We start from the raw sequence: 18,006 nt of genomic DNA, 5'->3' as shown, positions 1-18,006 counted from the left end.
AACTGCGCGAGAGCGGGCGAGAGGGAGGGGGCCGACATGGCTGGTGCTTCACTAACTATGGGTGGCGAGGCGAGGCGAGGGGAAGGGGTGCGCTGGCAATTCATGCTCGTGTGACGGCGGAAGGGGGCGATCGGCATTGGAGCTGCAGAGTTGCGCCCGTCACTGCGCCCTCCGAGCTTGGCAGCAACTAACAGATCCTACACCTTAAGTTTTCGGCGAGTGGTATGAAGCCGACCCGCGTCGCCCCGCGTCATGCGCGTCAGAGGCACCCGCGTAAGACACATGACGCAAATTACAAGATGCATTCTATCCCAATGTCATACGCACTCTACCGCAGCGCCCATCTGCACGTTAGCTCGCCCTGCAATACGACTCACGTCTTGACCACAAACAGCTCGTCCGGCAGCCCCTGCTGCACCTCCTCCTTGACGACCTGCAGCCCAGCCTCGTGGAACACCTCGAGCCACTTGCCGTTCGACCTGATGTCAACTTCTATTGTAAGCTGGCTCACCGTGTGAGACTTGAGTCCTCCTCGTCAAGGAACTCGTCGGCCCGCCCGCCCGGCCCGTCCTCGCAGCAGTTCTCCTTGACCACAATGAGGGGCGCTCCGCCCGCATCCTCGCTTTCACCCATCTGGGGCGCGCGCAGGGCGGCCTTGGCGCGGCGCAGAAAGGCAACGAGCTCAGCATGCGACATGTGTCCTGTATGTCAGTCGTGCGCATGATTTCAGTGGTCATGTTCCGACGCACCCAAGCACCACTGGCACCACACACTGGCGTTAGTCCGTTATGGTCCATGAGCACTCACACGTCGTACTCCACCGCCGTCTCAGGTTCGCCGAACACTCCCTCGCCCTCCCGCGCCTCCCCCACCAAGCCGGCCGTCGCATTGCCCCGCGCCGGGAAGGCCGGGTCCAAGGTCTGCAGACCGGCCTGGACAAACCAGACACGCTTGCCGCGACCCTTGTTCCACTCGGCCACCCTCCGCGCATTCTCCTTAGCCTCGGCCTCGTCGCGAATCTTGCCCGTCCGAGGAATGTCGCGCCACTCGCCGGCGGACGCGGCGCGATGCGCCTCGCCTATGAAGTGCGCCACGGGCTCAGCAAGCACGACATCATCGAAGAGCGGGAGGAGTACAGTGTTGGTAACGCGTCCTATGCCTGCGCCGACGTCAAGGGCTGTGAGGCGGTGAGTCCGAGGAGTTGGCGACGGGGTGATCGGGTTAGGGAAGGTGGCGAGCTGGGGGAGCAGGGAGAGGATGAAGAGACGCGAGGAGAGCTGGTCTATGTGTGGTACGGGGCCGTTTCCGAAGCCACCGAGAACGCCGTCGACGCTCGCCTCAATTCCGTCCCAGTACTTGACTCCCTTGGCGAAGTCGGGACCGGGAGGGCCCTTGCGGAGCGCGGACCCCACATTTGGGCGCACGCGCTTGGATGAGTGCTGGCATTAGCTTGAGCGACAAGTGATCTACCTCGTCGTCGGCAGACTGTAATCAGCGGATGTCTTCGTGGTCAGCTTACCATCTGATGTCAGGGGTGCAGCTGCGAGGCTGGTGAGCTGGAGACAAACAACGCATGATGTTGCCGAAATCTGAACGACCGACCTCCACCAGTCAATCTCAGGCACAACAATCGCGACTCTGCCTCGGACTCGTCGGTCTTATCATGTTTCGGCTCTAAAGCACGTGGGGCAAGGATTCAACATCACGTGATGAAACGACGAATCCTGGGTGCGTGGTGGTGTCGGTGGTCGCGAGCAGTGTTGCAACCCAACCGTCAAGCCCGACCAGTCTAGTGAGCATCCCGACACCTACCGCCGACGACGTGCTGACCGTGCCCCCGCTCTTGCCTACTCTCGCCTGTCCCGCTCCGCGTCCCGTCCGCGCTCTCGAACCCCGTTAAATTTCTTCCCCCTTCCCCTGTTTCTCGACTCTCGACTTCCCACCGTCCATCGATTTCACCGCACAGCCAAAAATGGCGTCGACCATCCCTATTGTCAAGAAGCGGACGAAGACGTTCAAGCGTCACCAGTCGGACCGCTACCACTCCGTCAAGGAGTCGTGGAGGAAGCCGAAGGGTATTGACAACCGCGTTAGTCTCGAGCCGAGAGATGGCCCGCTGGGATATGGGAGGACCAGCGCGTGCGCGTGCAGACGCGCAGAACGCAGTGCGACATCTGCGTAGTCTGCGTGCGCGCCTGCTAGGCTGTGGTGCGGCAGAGCTGCGTGCTCGAGTCACTGGGCGCGGTGCAGAATTTGCCGCCCACCGCACCTCCCACAATCCCGGCGAAGCCCAGACATAAACCACGCTAACCCCCAGGTTCGTCGTCGCTTCAAGGGCCAGACCCCCATGCCCAAGATCGGCTACGGCTCGAACAAGAAGACCCGCCACCTCATCCCCTCGGGCCACAAGGAGGTCCTCGTCCACAACGTCCGTGACCTCGAGCTCCTCCTCATGCACTCGGGCAAGTACGCCGCCGCCGTCGCCCACGGTGTCTCGTCGAAGAAGCGCATTGAGATCGTCGCGCGCGCCAAGCTCATCGGCGTCAAGATCACCAACGCTGCCGCCAAGCTCCGCACCGAGGAGGCTTAGAGGGACCGATGTATGACTGGTTGCATAGGCGAGGGCGGCTGGCTGCGCCGCGTTGATGCAGCACTGGGCTATTGCGGTGGTTGGTGTGGAGGGGGCAGCAGTTTGAGGAATTGGGCGAGGGGCGAGAATGCCGAGCTGCTGGATACCCTCTCTACATTCATGGGGTCGAGGGTAATGGCTCTCAGTCCGAATCGTCTGAACGATAGCGCGTCAGAACTCATTGTCGATACATCAACTACTGCGCGTCAGAATTTATCGGGCACATCGACGATTGCACGTCAGACCAAGTTATTGACACAGCGGGGCATAGGTGAGAACGAGACGCAGAGCTCCAATTCTTGCCTGCACAATTCCGTCCCGATGAGCCATCACATCTTAGTTCTACGTGTTCGTATCTACATCCTATCTAATCACCTCACTGTCTCCCACTACAACCGCGACCAGTTCGCCGGCTTGGTGCCGATCACGGCCTCCGAGCTGCCCCCATCTCTGCGGAGGTATCGCTCCATGCCCGGCGCGAGGCCGACCGGCAGCTCGTCCTCTGGTGGGTGGTACTTCCCGTCTCCCGGCTCTTCGAGGACCTCGCCGTCCGCAAGCTCGATATTCGAGAACTGGTATCAGCCCACCCTTGCTCACACTCACGGCCCAGTCCCGCTCGACGCCGCCGGGCATGTAATCCGCACGGCCGTCATACACGCCCTCCCACTGGCCGCACCCGCCCAACGGCCCCGCGCGGCGGCGGTACAGCGACGTAACCGCACACCCGGCGGTGACTTCGCGCTCCATGTCGCCGGTAAGCAGGCGCCCGATGGCGATGACGGTGGCGGCGTGCCCGAAGATCACGGCGGACCGGACACCCGCCTCGTCCATCCGCGCGACCCATGTGTCGAGGAACAGGCCGATGCGCGCGTGCAGCCCGCGCAGGCTCTCGCCGCGCCGGCTCGCATACACCGTGCTCGTGTACTCCATGTCCACCATGCCCGCGGGGAAGTGGGGCGCCAAGCTCGCAGGCCCCCCGGGCCGCGGGTGCAGCCCCGTGCCCTCCTTCGTCGTCGAGTACCACTCTTGCACGCCGTGCTCGAGGTGGATCGAGTGCGGGGTGCCGTGGCGCTTCGTGAGCGCCTGCGCGGTCGGCAGCGCCGTCTGCACGCAGCGGTAGAACGGCGAGGAGAACACGCGCTCCGGCGGCGGGTGCGGGGCCGTGCGCTCGGGGTCGGAGAGGAAGCGCGCGAGGTCCTCCGCTTGGATGTGGCCGAGGGCCGCGAGCTGGCGTCAGCGAGTCCAAACACAGCCGCATCATGGCCTAAAGTCGGTCCACAGACACGGAGACTACTCACAGGATAGTCACGGTCCATGCCCGTCGGCGCGTGGTGGTGGCTGCTCGTCCAGTTCGAGCCATCCGACAAGCTGCCAGTCAGCAGAATCGCGCACGCAACGTACCGGAAGCCGTGCCGGCACACGTAGATGTACTCGAGCATATTGCGCGTTTGTTGAGCAAGAAGAGATGGAAGAAGTCGGTTGTTGGACGCGTCTCTACGGTAGTGGGCTCGGCAGGCCGTTAGCCGGCGTCGCGCGAGATGGGCTCGGCGCTGGCCGATCTGCTGGAAATTCGGGCCTGCCTCTTCACCACGCGGCAGTTCAAACTTTTTAGTCCCGCAGCCCCGCCGAAAGTTGTAACTGCCAAAGCTGTTTGCGGAGACGATGGAGAACAGCGAAGCGCCACTCAGCGATCTAGCAGAGCGGAACGCGTCTTGCCGAACGGCTACCACTTCCACTTCCAAGTCGCCTGCCTCATCAAACCTGCTACACCTCGCGCGCAATCCCCACACGTGATGGCAAAAGTACATCTCCAGAACACCAGCACGAGCCGCGGCAAGTCATCATTGCATGCGCGGCGACCCGACCAGTATCCCAAAGCCGCTCCCGCATGCTACCCCCTATATGCAGACGAGAAGACACGCTTAGTAGCCGAACTTAGCGAGGGTCTCGTTCTGGGGAGCGTTGGCCGCGGCCTTGGCGCGGAGCTTGCGAGCAGCCTCCTGCGCAATGTTAGCCCGCTGTTCACTCTACTGGATAGCCGGCCAGAACTCACCTTGCGCTCGAAGTAGGCCTGGCCCTTAACCTTCCGCTTCTCCTCGAGACGGTCAACGACGTCCTTGTAGCCCCAGCCGACCTCGTGCGAGATACGCTTAAGAGTAGCGTACTTGCGGCCGGGCTTGAGGCGGAGGACGCGGAGAGCAGCGGGGACAACCATCTTCTTGACCTTGTCCTGGGCGGGCGGCACACCGTCGTAGAGCGAGATACGGCGGATGGCGGCGGCACCACGGGCGGTCTTGTGGGGCATCATACCGCGGATGGCCTTGAAGAGGATGCGCGAGGGAGCGCGGTGGTGGAAGGGGCCCGACTTCTTGGGGTTGACGATGTGGCGCTTGTGGAGGTACGCGTGGTACTTGAGCTTGTTGCGGAAGAACGAGCCCGAGACGTTGATCTCCTCGCAGCGGACGACCGAAACCTTCTGGCCGGAGAGAGCCTGCGGGGTCAGCATGTTGTTGTGAACGGGGGAAAAAGTTGTTCCTCGATGTAGCTGTCGCCTGACCGACATCTCACGAGGTGTGAGAAATCTGCGCAGATCACTGCGGGCGACGGTTGGTACCAGCAGCGGCGCACACGCTTCGCTTGCACGCCTCGCCTCGCTGGCCGCGCGCGCTCGCCAATCCGCTCCTCCTGCGCCGCCTTCCTCCAGCCCCATCTTAAGGCTGGTCAAGCTTCCACCACAGCGTCTTCTCCTCTCCGTACGAGACGCGAAATACCCACCTGCTTGGCGATGGTCGAAGCGAGGCGGCCGAGAAGGTGGCCCTTGCCGTCGATGACGATGGGCTGGGACGAGAAGGTCGACATCTGCAGTGGAAATGCGCGCGCGACAAGAGTGCGAAAGTTCGAAATCGAAGGTAGGGAGGGCACGGGCGAAGATAGGAAGTTGGGGGAAAGGCAAGAATCGAGATCGCGCAGAGTCGCGGAAGAGCAGGCGGTCAGCACACTTGTGTCGTCGTCGTCGCCGTCGTTCAGTACGCACTTTTGGGGGGTGTTGAGGGATAGGGCCAAGTCGGACGTCGAGGTCAGCACTCACCAGGCAGCACTCGGTCGAGTTTGGGATCGGCATCAAACCGCTCGAAACTCCGCGGAGAATTGGCAGTGGCGAATGTGGTGCCTCCCCCTGATTCTGCCCCACTTTTGACATTGGTGCAGCCACGAGGGAGCCACGTGGACTCCTCGTGGAGCGATCTTGTCTCCTTTGATCTCAACCATCGGGCCGCTGGCGTCGGCCTGTTCGGGCCCAGCAATCGGGTGCATGTGAAAGCAACATCCGCCTTACAACGGCCGCCCCATCGATCTATTCCACTCCGCCTACGAGCCCATATCCACGCACCTGCTTCACGCTGCGCGTGGCGCGCCGACGTTGTCCTATTTGGTCTGTGCGACAGACACTACTTATCGTCTATGATCGTGATCGGCGCTGGACATGACAGAACAGATCGTCAATGCCAAGGACTCCTGACAGACCTGAGGTGAGCCAACTTGCCTCCCGTCATGACCTGAACGCGGGAATGTCGGTTTCGTCTTCTCGACATGAAGCGGAATCTGGCGGGAGCGGGAGTCGATGTGGTCGACGTGGGCTAGTTGGGGTGATGCGCAGCAGGAACTGCGCAGCGAAACTCAATGCATGCAGGCGGCCAGGTGGCAGGCAGGTGGCAGGCGGCAGGAGGTCCTTTTAATCCTCTTGCCTGTGCCTGTATCAACTGAGCGTCGCCGGAATCGGCACCAGGAACAACAATTACCCAAAGATAGCTTTTGAGCTCTGTCGGCTGCCAGCCGGCTCAGCCACCCTCTGTCAGCCTGCTCGCCTCCCGCCCGCCAGCCTGCTCTTGTGTACCGTGTTACGGTGGGCTTGACAACTTGAATGACACCAAAGTGCCAAGGTGAGGTGAAGGTCTGGCTCGGGAGGGCTAAATTATGGGGAATGAGGAAATCTCGCACGGCGGGCCACAGATCACGGAAGCGAGTTCCCTACATCCCTACGGGACGGAGAAGGCCGTCATGGGATGCATGGGATGTTACTGGTGTTGAAGAATCGAGGCTTGGGCCTTGAATGGAGTGAAAGGTGCTCGCTTGCATGCTTGGCAAAGTGGCATTGCGCGTCTGGATGTTGTCTGGGAACTACTGTAGCTGGGCTAGCTGGGCCAGCTGGGGCCAGCTGGGAGGGGCCGAGGATGCAAGCAGAGAGGGAGGAGGATAAGGTCTAACGCAAAAGTCAGGCAGAACTGAAACCCTGAAAGTGATGTTTAATTCATCTGATGACCTCTTAAAGTCCTTCTGGCGTTGGAAACTTCGGCTCATCCTGCTTTTTTGCTTTGGTCTGAGACCAAGGCCATCAGCTAGCCATCAGGCCGCCACACGCCGCCACACGCCGTACTATCAAGCTATCAAGGCTATAATGCAAGCTGCAGATTCAGGTGTTTAATCAGCCCGGCCAGGGTGATATCACCACTCGCGTCGCAAGGTTACTACATTGTGAGAGGCGCGAGAGGCGCAGTCGCGTCGGTGGAAACCCTCGTGCCGTGGTGGTGCCGTTCGCGTCCCTTTTGACATTCCCTGTGGTTTGTAGGCAGTCGGCTCTCACACTCTCCCCTCCCCATCCCATCTGCAGGCCCTCTGGCCTCTGGCCGTCTACAGTACAGGAGAGCTTTGCAGAGAGCGCAGCAACTTTGACTATCCTCCGGCCTCCGGCCTCGACCAGGCCTCCACAGGCTTTAGATCTCCTTCATGACACTTGCCAAAGGTATCAGCCGCCGCCCCGCCGCGGTCCTGCCCAAGCCCCTACGTGTCCCCGCACATCGGCGGCCGACACACTCCGCACACACTCCGCCGCACGCCGTACGCCGTACCGTGTATGCCACGTACCCTTTCTAACCCTTGGATACCCTGTGCTTCCCTTCACCGTACGGTCCTCACTCAATTCATGTCGGAATCACCATTCTTCGTTCCGCCGGCATACCCCTCCTTCCTCTCACCTCGGCCCCCTCCACGCTCATCTCCACTTCTCTCCAACCTCCAGTCGTCCAGTCCTCGCCATCCCACCCCTCTTGCTCCTTGCCTCTACCTCTATTCTTGTCGCTTGTATCACCCTCTCCATCACCTCAACTCCGCCAGCGCCCCCTCTCACCATACTAGCCACGCGCACACCGCCCCAACCGCCCCGATCACGTTGCTGCTGGGACGCCAAAACAAAAGTTGCGTACCCAATCCGGATAGCGACCGAACGACAAGGTGCCACGGACCGCGTCGCCCTTGCGCTCGGACATTGCCATCTTGCTGTGCAACTGTGCACTCGTGCCAAACGTCGACTGCCTCTCGCTTCTAGGTCGACATCGGGGCCCTCGTGAATGGCGATCTGACATCCTCTCACGACCCTTATCCTCACATCCCTCATCTCTCATCCTGTCCAACCTAGCAACCTGCAACCTCCTCTCTCCTCGTCCATTCTTGTCACCTAGCGCTTCAATTCACTCGTTTCCAACCTCGTACACTCGTTCAACCTCGACTCGAGCCGCCAGGTCGCGCCCGATCCTCATAATCTTGCATCTATCGCTGGCCGCGAGATCAACTAGCCCCCCCCCCCCCCCCCCCCTGCGCACACACTGCAACACCGCAGCGACGTGCCCCTCTGATACGCGTTTCAGCTCTCGCCCTCCTCTCAGCTGCACCCACGCGTTAACGTCCTATCTCGAGCACTGCACTTTGCGCGTCGCGTCAAAGACAACAACAACGTATCCCCGGTCTTCGCGATCTTTCAGGCCACTCCGCTTATTTGGAAGGGCAGTGACCAGTTGTGAACACTTCACCTTCCCCTCTTGCACTCTCGTTAGGACAGCCCGTGCTTCCTCCGCATGCCTGCCCCTCCTTCGCACCACTCGTCGTCAAACAGCGCCTCGGCATCTCCTCCAGAGAGCCCCAGTCTCCAGACCCCAGGCCAGCTGTCGCCGAGACTCCATCCCATGACCGACATCAGCTCTGCCCCTTTGGGGCACAAGAGCTCCAATTCCATCGGACTCGACTTCTCCAGCAGCGATAACGCTCCCTCGACTGTCGATTTGTCAGATGACCTTCCTTCCCGTCCGGCCTTTGCCCCTCACCTGCACTCCACTCACACGGACTCGTTTACGGCGTACACAAGTTCAGCTCAGCCCACAACCACCACCCAGCACCGCGGCCATCTACCACGAGTCCAGACGGAACGAGGACTGATTCCTGGGACACCCCCAACGCCAGGATCTGAAGTGTCCACACCACACGGGAGGAGAGACTCGCCCGCCTACAGCGACTCGCCGTACACGGACGGTTTCCCCCTTTCAGGCGCCAACGGCGTCCACGCGTACTCTGCCCGGGATGAACCCCCCGCTCCTACAGGCTTTATCGGCTCAACGCCATACTGGCTCGGGATGTACTTCTTCTTCAACCTTGGACTCACCCTTTTCAACAAGGTGGTCCTGGTCTCCTTCCCCTTTGCATACGTGAGTCTTTGCGGAGTTGGTAAGCGCGCGATACTGACGACGCAGACTCTAACTGGACTCCACGCACTGTCCGGGTGCGCTGGTTGCTATATTGCCCTTGAACGTGGCGCCTTCGTGAGTCTGACACGGCCGCGTCTTTGTTCGGTACTGACTCCCTAGACGCCTGCGCGATTGACCCAAAAAGAGAACCTCATCCTTGGCGCGTTCTCCGTGCTGTATACGATCAACATTGCTGTCAGCAACATCTCCTTGCAACTGGTGACTGTGCCTGTGAGTTTGCTAATGCTTTGCGACCACTTGCTATCGTAATTGACGCCAGTTCCACCAAGTGGTGCGCGCAGCAACGCCGCTGTTCACGATCTTCATCACCGCTGTCCTTTTGCGTCAGAAGATCAGCATGATGAAGATCGTCAGCCTGTTGCCCGTTGTTGCCGGAGTCGGGTTTGCGTGAGTCCTCGAATTTCTGACGACATCAAAGAAGCCCATTGCTAACACCATAGTACCTACGGTGACTACTACTTTACAGCATGGGGCCTTATCCTCACACTGCTCGGCACGTTCCTTGCCGCGTTGAAGACTGTGGTCACCAATCTCATTCAGACGGGTGGAGGCGGTCGCCTCAAGCTGGTACGTTGACCCCGAGGCGAAGGCCGCATCGCTGACCCGTAGCATCCACTCGACCTCCTCATGCGCATGTCGCCGCTTGCGTTCGTCCAGTGTGTTTTCTACAGCTGGTACACGGGCGAGCTCGAACGTGTGCGCCGTTATGGCGCAACGCAGATGACGCGCGGAAAGGCAGTCGCGCTGCTTATCAACGGCATCATCGCGTGCGGCCTCAACATTGTCTCCTTCACCGCCAACAAGAAGGCCGGCGCACTCACCATGACTGTCTCAGCCAACTGCAAGCAGGTCTTGACAATCGCCCTTGCAGTTGTGCTATTTAACCTGCACATCTCCATCACGAACGGCATCGGCATTTGCCTTACTCTGAGCGGCGGCGCGTGGTACGCTTACGTCGAGTTCAAGGAGAAGCAGAAGCGGCAAAAGACGACCGTCAAGCTTTCCGAGAAGGCTTAAGAGCGCCATACGTAGATCCGTGTTGGCCAACACCTCGCATCACTGTCATCTAGTCATCCTATCATCACACTACATCAGCCCACATCAGCCCAGTGCTGCTCATGTCTGTTCTCGATCTCAATGCATATTGCCATTCGCACAATTGGCGTACGGGGTTGATAAGGGGGTGGTGATGTTAATGATTCAGTCGGGCATGATCTGAAATAGTGCAATGCCGACACCATCTCACCTACAACACTCGCTAATGCGTGTAGCAACCGATACTTGCGCCGCTCAATCCGGCGAACATTGGCGCTCAGACCCCGCGTCTCACAGACACTGCGACACGGTCAGTCGGCTTCGACGTGATGGACGTCCACAGAGTATTCTTCAGTGTGGAAGCTGATTTCAACCCCACCTCGGGTCTAAACGGGGTCGGGGGTTGGGCCGCAGTTGTCCGGGAACGTCGACTGAGCACCACAGCGAAAACCTATGCCTCAATCTATGCGGAGGTGGATCTGTCCTGCCTCGTTCCTGCGACCCCCGCACGCCATTCGACGCAGCAAAGGCCTGGTATCACGATCGCAGAGGTAGACTGATGGGCGGAGGCGTGCCGCGGCTGGGACGCCGGTGTGGAAAGGGACATGTGCGGGCCGTGTTGGGAGTCGTCGAGATCTGCTGTGAGATATGGACGTCCGCCGCATCCATGTTGAAGCTGGACCGAGAGGCGCTAGTGAGATGAGACTGTTGTCAGTACTCGGTGTCGAGAGGAAGCTCAAAGATATCATACCACCATCTTCGACGGCTCAGTGAAAGTGAGTGTGTGAGTCCACCAGCCTGATGAGGTCGGCTGCGTTTCCGACAGTACGCCTCGCACATCATTCAGCTTTACGCGCCGTTGGTTATCACACCATCTGCGCGCAAACCACCCCGACTCCGACCCGGGGTAAAAGCGCAAATGCTGCAGCCCAGCTACTGCTCCGCGCCGCCCCGATTATCTCATTGCGCTTGCATCTATCGCCCACGTCTTACAGCGAGTCGCCAGTGGGGTCAAAGTACCGCCACTGGTTCGGCTCGGGCTTCTCCTCAAGCGACTCCCAACTGGCATCAGCGCAGCCTCGGGCCTCCCACTCACGCCTTCCACTCGCCCATGGAGCCGACGAGCTTCTTCTCGCACTCGGCCTCCTGGATCGCGACCTCGACCATGGTGCCGAGCTCGCGCTCGACGGCGGCCACGTCCTCGCCTGCGCGCTCGACGATCGCCATGCGGTGCTTCGTGAGCGCCTCCGTCGCCTGGCGGTACACGGAGGACGCGGGGAGCGCCGCGAGGCCAGTAAGCGTCTCCGTGTACAGCGACTTGAGGGCCGGCAGGGGGCGGGGGTGTACTGCCAGGCCCGTGATGTTGGTGGTCTCCTTGAGCGCCCTGGGATTAGCGAGGAAGGGGGGGAGCGGCCTCCGACGAGGGAGAAGGCGGACGAGGCGGGAGGCTCGCGCATGTCCGTAGCGTCCGAGGTACAGGTGCGCGGAGCACTCACTGAGCGGCGTAGAAGAGTGGGCGGGTGGCGCGGAGCATGGCGGAGTGTGGTGGAGATGAGGTTTGACGGAGACGGATCGGCGTGCTAACCAAGTGCGATTGATTGGGTGGATGAGCCTGACGCGGAAGCTAACTGTATCAGGCTCACTGTCCACTCACCTCCACCGGCCAAGACACCTCCATTCCACCTCCACACGCAGCACATGTATCTTGGACGTTGCTTTGGTCGCGACGCGCGCACTCCCACACCTCGCGCGCCGCGATGAACACCCCTCCGCCACCCGATATCGTTCTTCCGCCGCCGGAATCACCTGCGTCGAAGCGAATACGCCGCGCAGCTTCTCAACCACACACTAATGATGGCGCCGACACGAGAGAGGAGGATGTCCCAGAGGAAGTGGAGCGTGGACGCGTGAGTCCTCGCGACTGACTTTCTGACGGATAGGAGTCGATGTATGTCCGGCTGTTCAAAGGTGAGCATGCGGCAGCCTCACAAACTGACCTAAAGAGATGATCCAGACCGTTCTCGAGTTTGAATCTTACCTCTTCTCGCCGCAGGAACTCTGGGTGCTGAAACACATCATCGACCTTCCTTGTGAGCAATCTGGTCCGAGTGCGAGCTTACACCAGATGATCCTCTATATCTCCTCACGCGTCTTCTCCTCCGGCGTCGGGGCAAGGTGCACCCTATCGCCTCGATCGCGCCAACGTACTCGGGGGAGCTCGGCGAGGAGGGCGTCAAGCGCGCGGCGAGAACGCTATGCGAGCGCCTAGACATTCCAGACGATATCTTGGAGCAGCCGAACGAAAAGGCGCGCTTGGACTTGTGGGGGACACGGAAGTGCATACCGGAGCGCAAGCCGTCCGCATCACGCCGTCCATGGACGGATTTGCCGACAGGCTTGAGCGCGGATGAGGAGCGCGCCGACCCCGATCTGGCAGAGGCTATCCGCCAGAGTCTGTGGGCGGAGCAGCATGGAGATATTTCAACCGCAAATGGCAATGTGTCCGCCTCTGGCGCATCATCGTCCGGTACGACGACGCCCGCTGCACCGGCCGGCCCATCCTCGGCTCCTACCTTCTGGGAGATGTTTGAGAACCCGTATGTTCAGACTCCGGTTCGCTCGCTCGCGCACGACGAGAGCGAGCTCACACTCGACGACATCATGTCGTGTGTCTCGGCGGACGATCTGCGGCGAGTGGCCCGTGCGCGCAAGGTTCCGCCCCAGCTTCTCGTTACCCGCGAATCGGTCATGAAGGCTCTCCGCAGCATCGCGCACAACCAGACGACGCTCTCGTTCACCCACGTCGACCGCAAAGGCAAGGGCAAAGCGAGACCCGTCGGCTCCTCCACTCGGGTCACCTCGACGTCGGAGCGTCTGCTTCTCGCGCAGCTGATGCCGTGTCTCGGCGGTCACGTCATTCAGATCGACCCGTCGCTGTACACGCTCATCTCGCGCGTTAACCTCATTTTCTCTCGCACACCGCCAATATCCGCGTACACCCCTGCGCTCCTCCTCCCGCCCATTCTTGTCTCATCTCACCGTCGACGATATCCCGATTACGGGACGCCCACACGCTCAGTCATCTGGAGGGATCGAGGCGAGCTGCTCGACTGGGAGCATGCGGTGCACTACGCAGCGCTTGTCTCTGAAGTTTTGGGGGACAATTGGGCTGAGCAGCGCAGAGGTGGCGGCCCGGTGCAATCTTTGTGGAGAGGACAGCCACTCACGCGCACAGAGGGCGCCAAGCTCGTGCGCCGTGTGTGGGAGAATGTGTGGCCGCAGTGGAAGGAAATAGTCGCTGGCAAGGGCGGAGAGGCAGTCGACGAGAAGACTGAACAAGGCGCGCTGGCGAGTGACCGTTTTCGAACGGCTCACGTGCTCACACGCATCGTAGCAAAGGTAATATTCACCCCCGCTCAAAGCTAACGGCAGGGCGCGGATGCCCTTGGTGTACTGCACGAGTACGACCTCGAGTGTGAGGTCCTCCGAGCGCTTCTCCGCCAGCGGCGCTGGCGTCGGGGAAAACGAGGGTGAGCTCAGAGGTAGCCTTTGGCTAACAACAGCGCTTGGTACGACCGCTTAGCCCTCGTTCTGATGACGCATTACAAAGCATCCGAGGCACAGAAGCTTGAGAAGATGGAGGAGGCGACCCAGGTTTGCATCGATGGACTCCTCGACCCTGACACGCATCTCAGTAGGTCTTTGTCCGTTCGCAACGGCTAACGCAGTCTACCGCCCGCGGCTTTCTCATCGCCTAACCCGGCTCGAAAACAGACTGAACCTTCCCGCTGATGAGCGCCATATCAGTTACGCGCAATTGCTGAAGTGCGAGACGCGCGAACTTGTGGCGGTCCGGTCGCAGCAGAACATCGGTATGCCGTCCGCTCAAGCTGGTACCAATGGCCGGCGAGAGTCAGCCGACTTGGGACTGAACGAAGGCTCTCAGGATACGGGCTCTTGGCAGCAAGTCGGCAAGAGTGCGTGGGCAGGGCGCGATGGAGAGGTGACAGTGGAGGGCTGGGTGCTTGAGTGGTGGGAAGATAGGGGATACGAAGGGTGAGTGAGTGCCACGGCATAGCTCACTCCAGCTACCACGCCGAGTCGTCGATCCTCACTACTTTGTTCGCGCTGCTCATGTGGCCCGTCCTTTTCCATCCCCTTCCCGGCGCATTTGAGACATACTACCAGACCGCTCCCCTCGACCTCGGAGAGGATACTTTCGCGCGCGCCCGCGCTTCAATGATTGAAGAGCGGCTCACAGAAATGGAGTCGACCGATGCGGCGCTCGCGATGCTTCGCGAAACAGACAAGCGTGAGCGCGAGCGGGGGACCTGGGCCGTCGGTCTGAGCTGGGACTTTGGCCAGCGCGAGCTGGAGGAGATTCTCACTTGCATGGGTGGGCACGCGATGGCGCTTATCTGTCGCATGCTATCCGAGGAGTATCGGTATCGTGCGAGCGGCGTTCCTGATCTCATGTGAGCTGACCACCACGTCTCTCGGCTGACTCCAGCGTGTGGGATTACGCGAGACGCGAGGCGCGCTTTGTTGAGGTAAAGGGGCCGGGCGACTCATTGTCGGACACACAGAAGATCTGGATCGACGTCCTCCTCTCCGCAGGGGTGCCCGTCGAGGTGTGTCGGGTCAAAGCAAAGGAGGACGCGGACGGGAGACCGATCATGCGCACGAAACGTACTGATTCGGGGAAGAGCAAGCGTGCAGCCGCGAAGGCGCCCGAGCCGATCGTTGTGGACGACAGCGAGGAGGACGAGTGGACGTACGAGTCCGGGGACGAGGGTAAGCCCGAGGGGCGCTGGGCGCGGCCTGGCGAGCTGAAGCGGCGGAAGTAAGTTGGTTTCTGTAGCACTACTTCATGTACAACTTTGCATCTTCATTTTACGTACGTACGTTTCACGATCTACTGCTACTTCCTGCCGTCAGCTCGGTTCTTGTTCGGCCTCGCTTTTGGAATACAGGGATGATACACGTCGGACGGTGGCATGGCTTCTTCAAGCGTCTCTGCGGGTCGGCGACTGGCGCGGCATCGGCATCGGCATCGGGGACCGGTACGGGCGCGCCGAGCGCGAGTGCAGCGAGAGTGAGGAGGGCGAGGATGTCCATGGTGTCGGAGGTCTAGAAGAATGTGGGCGACGCTGCATCTGTGTTTATATGTGAATACAGCGCGGGGTGCCTCATTGTTTGGGTCGCGGAAGAGAGGCGGTTGTGAAGCGCACGGATAAGGTTGGGCTTGGCGGAGGGGAGCAGCTGGGTCTCGTACGGCAACCGTCTTCCAGAAAGATACGTCCTGCTCGCAAGGAGGGCGGGATCTCTAGTTGTCATGGAGGACCGCGGTTGAGGGAGAGTTTGGGTAGTACAATGCAGGTGGCGAGTGGCACACAGAGAGTGACAGTGGGAGATCCCACATTTGACTTCCGCCTACCATTCGACTGGACTCGGCGGAGCCCTTGACCTGCTGGGAGGCACACAAGAGGAGGGCATTGGCGGGCAGAGAGACATTGTAGTGCCGCGCATTGCCAGGCTTGACGATAGTACATGTTGGGAGTGGCGGCCGCACATGGCGCCGCCCACGACCGCCACTCGCAAGTTCAATTGGCGCAGCGGTTAGCGCGGCAGATTGCAATTACAATTGTAATACATCTGTAGGTCCTTGGTTCAATTCCGAGATTGAACTTTTTGGGTCGCCCACACTGTGCGACTCTGTCCCAATGCGTGTCTAGATGCTTCACCGCACAGCGGGCATCCGTGAATGAACCCCGATGTCGACACTCGCACGCCTGTGAATCGGTAAGGCAGCATAACTACGGCGGGGACGTTGGGAACCGTCCCGCGCTTGGAGACTCGCGTGGGAGCCGCGAAACTCCCCCGGATTACAGAGATATGACACAACCACAATCTAGTGATCACGAGTGAGGCCCATGCTCGTCTGCACTCAGCAAGACACCAGCAGTCTTCCGGACAAAAGCAAAACGACAACTGCATGATTCGAACATGCGCTCCCGAAGGAAATTGATAGACACCTGGATACCCAGGAATTCGAGTCAATCGCGTTAACCACTCCGCCAAGTTGCCTCTGGAGTCTCCGCGTCTCGGTGGTCATACGCCGCTGCCAGGGCAGGGGAATACTCCCGAATGCCACTGACCAAGAGCAGTGCTGGACGGATCACCGATCATCGAGCGCCCGGAGCAGTTCGAAAGACTACTCATGTAGTGCCGGGCCAAGATACAGCCACAACGGTGGGACAAGGTACCGGCGTTACTGGTACGATCACGTGGCGATCGCGCCTGCGCCCTGCGGATCTGCGTCGAACCGACCATTGTTCGAAGCTCATGAAGGAGAGTATGGGAGTATTGGTTCGGATAGTCGGAGTGAGACAGACGGACTGCGGCCACACTCGCTGGGATATAGCCATTGGGATGGTGTAGGGAACGAGTTCGGGGATCCGACGATCTGTCATGCTCCCTCTCCCTCGAGGTAGGCAGCCATTCCTAGAGGTGCGACGATCTCAGGTTGGAGCAACGAAACAGCGGAACCAAATCATGAGCCTTCACCCAGACAACTATGACTCCCTCTGCCCCCAAACTTCTGCCGTCCATGTCGTACATCTGGTACGGATTGAATCTACGTAAAAGACGTGATAGTCGTCTATCCCGAGCCGCCCGAGTAGACGCGGCCGAAGGCGAGCTCCTGGAACTTGTCGTAAAGAGCAAGGACACCAGCGCCGGCAACACCACGGAGGATGTTGGCGCCAGCACCCTTGAAGAGCGACTTGACGCCCTCCTTGGCGACAATCTGCGAGGCGGCGTCGAACATCGACTTGTAGTGGACGGTGCCACCCGAGGTCATCATCATACGACGACGGATGGTGTCGAGAGGGTACGAAGCAAGACCAGCCGAAGTGGTAACGACCCAGCCGAGAGCGAACGAAGCGAGGACGTTGCCCTGGAGAGGGCCGACGAGAACAACGGGCTTAACCGAGTCGTAAAGACCGAAGTAGAGACCACGGTAGACAATGATACCAACGACCGAGGGAACGAAGCCACGGTAAAGACCGGCGATACCGTCCGAAGCAATGGTCTTGCGGTAGACGTCGATCAGGCCGTTGAACTGGCGCGAGCCACCCTTCGAGGCCGACTTGTTGTCGTTGGCGAGACGGGTACGGGCGTAGTCGAGCGAGTAGACGAAGAGAAGAGACGAGGCACCGGCGGCACCACCCGAGGCAATGTTGCCGGCGAACCACTTCCAGTAGCCGTCCGACTTCTTGAAGCCGAAGAGCGACTTGAAGTAGTCCTTGAAGGCGAAGTTAAGGGCCTGGGTGGGGAAGTAACGGATGACGTTGGCGGTGTTGCCGCGCCAGAGCTGGGCGACACCCTCCTCGGCGATGACACGCTTGAAGCAGTCACCAATGCCGGCGTAAGGCTTGGAGAGACGGCCCTGCTTGATCCTGACGAGGTTAGCAAAAGTTGAGAAAAAAAACTCGCGCAAAGCTGCGCGGTTGTGAGAAAAAGGAAGGTACTTACATCTCGTCCTGGTTCTGGACAAGGAGCTTGACACGCTCGATGGGGGCAGCGGCCGTCTTGGAGACGGCAGCGGAAACACCGCCCATCATAAAGTCGGTAAGGAAGGCCTTAGCGTCCTTTGGCTTCTTGATCTCCGCCATTTTTACTGCTATAGTGTAAGCGACTGGCCGTGGAGCGGAGCATGTGTGGTGCTAGAGGAAGGGGAGGAATGTGCGC

The 18,006-nt window shown here is 60.1% G+C and overlaps 7 protein-coding genes across 7 annotated transcripts; 3 read left to right on the top strand and 4 right to left on the bottom strand.

The window, feature by feature from the left end:
• Positions 1 to 1,972: 1,972 nt before the first annotated feature.
• Positions 1,973 to 2,590, top strand: COLE_03657 (60S ribosomal protein eL32; the record flags this gene model as incomplete). The annotated part of the gene is made up of 2 exons (XM_018426395.2): positions 1,973 to 2,089; positions 2,318 to 2,590. 2 exons carry the CDS (start codon positions 1,973 to 1,975, stop codon positions 2,588 to 2,590), a joined length of 390 nt encoding a protein of 129 aa, XP_018281527.1.
• A 428-nt stretch (positions 2,591 to 3,018) lies between these two features.
• Positions 3,019 to 4,068, bottom strand: COLE_03656 (uncharacterized protein; the record flags this gene model as incomplete). Its single annotated transcript, XM_018420214.1, has 4 exons — positions 3,019 to 3,201; positions 3,233 to 3,700; positions 3,740 to 3,856; positions 3,928 to 4,068. 4 exons carry the CDS (start codon positions 4,066 to 4,068, stop codon positions 3,019 to 3,021), a joined length of 909 nt encoding a protein of 302 aa, XP_018281526.1.
• A 483-nt stretch (positions 4,069 to 4,551) lies between these two features.
• Positions 4,552 to 5,828, bottom strand: COLE_03655 (60S ribosomal uL13 domain-containing protein; the record flags this gene model as incomplete). Its single annotated transcript, XM_018426220.2, has 4 exons — positions 4,552 to 4,629; positions 4,683 to 5,120; positions 5,405 to 5,488; positions 5,664 to 5,828. The coding sequence occupies 4 exons, from the start codon at positions 5,826 to 5,828 to the stop codon at positions 4,552 to 4,554; spliced, it is 765 nt and encodes a 254-aa protein (XP_018281525.1).
• Positions 5,829 to 8,535: 2,707 nt separating this feature from the next.
• COLE_03654 (uncharacterized protein) lies at positions 8,536 to 10,236 on the top strand (the record flags this gene model as incomplete). Its single annotated transcript, XM_018422163.2, has 6 exons — positions 8,536 to 9,159; positions 9,205 to 9,273; positions 9,319 to 9,429; positions 9,479 to 9,606; positions 9,660 to 9,786; positions 9,829 to 10,236. 6 exons carry the CDS (start codon positions 8,536 to 8,538, stop codon positions 10,234 to 10,236), a joined length of 1,467 nt encoding a protein of 488 aa, XP_018281524.1.
• Positions 10,237 to 11,243: 1,007 nt separating this feature from the next.
• COLE_03653 (uncharacterized protein) lies at positions 11,244 to 11,788 on the bottom strand (the record flags this gene model as incomplete). Its single annotated transcript, XM_018421181.2, has 3 exons — positions 11,244 to 11,316; positions 11,351 to 11,638; positions 11,751 to 11,788. 3 exons carry the CDS (start codon positions 11,786 to 11,788, stop codon positions 11,244 to 11,246), a joined length of 399 nt encoding a protein of 132 aa, XP_018281523.1.
• A 223-nt stretch (positions 11,789 to 12,011) lies between these two features.
• COLE_03652 (uncharacterized protein) lies at positions 12,012 to 15,101 on the top strand (the record flags this gene model as incomplete). Its single annotated transcript, XM_018426394.2, has 9 exons — positions 12,012 to 12,161; positions 12,195 to 12,222; positions 12,258 to 12,344; positions 12,380 to 13,653; positions 13,687 to 13,784; positions 13,818 to 13,948; positions 13,983 to 14,310; positions 14,343 to 14,729; positions 14,765 to 15,101. The coding sequence occupies 9 exons, from the start codon at positions 12,012 to 12,014 to the stop codon at positions 15,099 to 15,101; spliced, it is 2,820 nt and encodes a 939-aa protein (XP_018281522.1).
• Positions 15,102 to 16,915: 1,814 nt separating this feature from the next.
• On the bottom strand, positions 16,916 to 17,930 carry COLE_03651 (uncharacterized protein; the record flags this gene model as incomplete). The annotated part of the gene is made up of 2 exons (XM_018421180.2): positions 16,916 to 17,714; positions 17,791 to 17,930. 2 exons carry the CDS (start codon positions 17,928 to 17,930, stop codon positions 16,916 to 16,918), a joined length of 939 nt encoding a protein of 312 aa, XP_018281521.1.
• Between the last annotated feature and the right edge of the window lie 76 nt (positions 17,931 to 18,006).

Source organism: Cutaneotrichosporon oleaginosum (genome assembly GCF_008065305.1).
Source record: "Cutaneotrichosporon oleaginosum strain ATCC 20508 chromosome Unknown ATCC20508_contig03, whole genome shotgun sequence".
Taxonomy (NCBI): domain Eukaryota; kingdom Fungi; phylum Basidiomycota; class Tremellomycetes; order Trichosporonales; family Trichosporonaceae; genus Cutaneotrichosporon; species Cutaneotrichosporon oleaginosum.
Note: the sequence above shows the minus strand (reverse complement) of the source record. Positions and strands in the feature narration are given on the sequence as shown.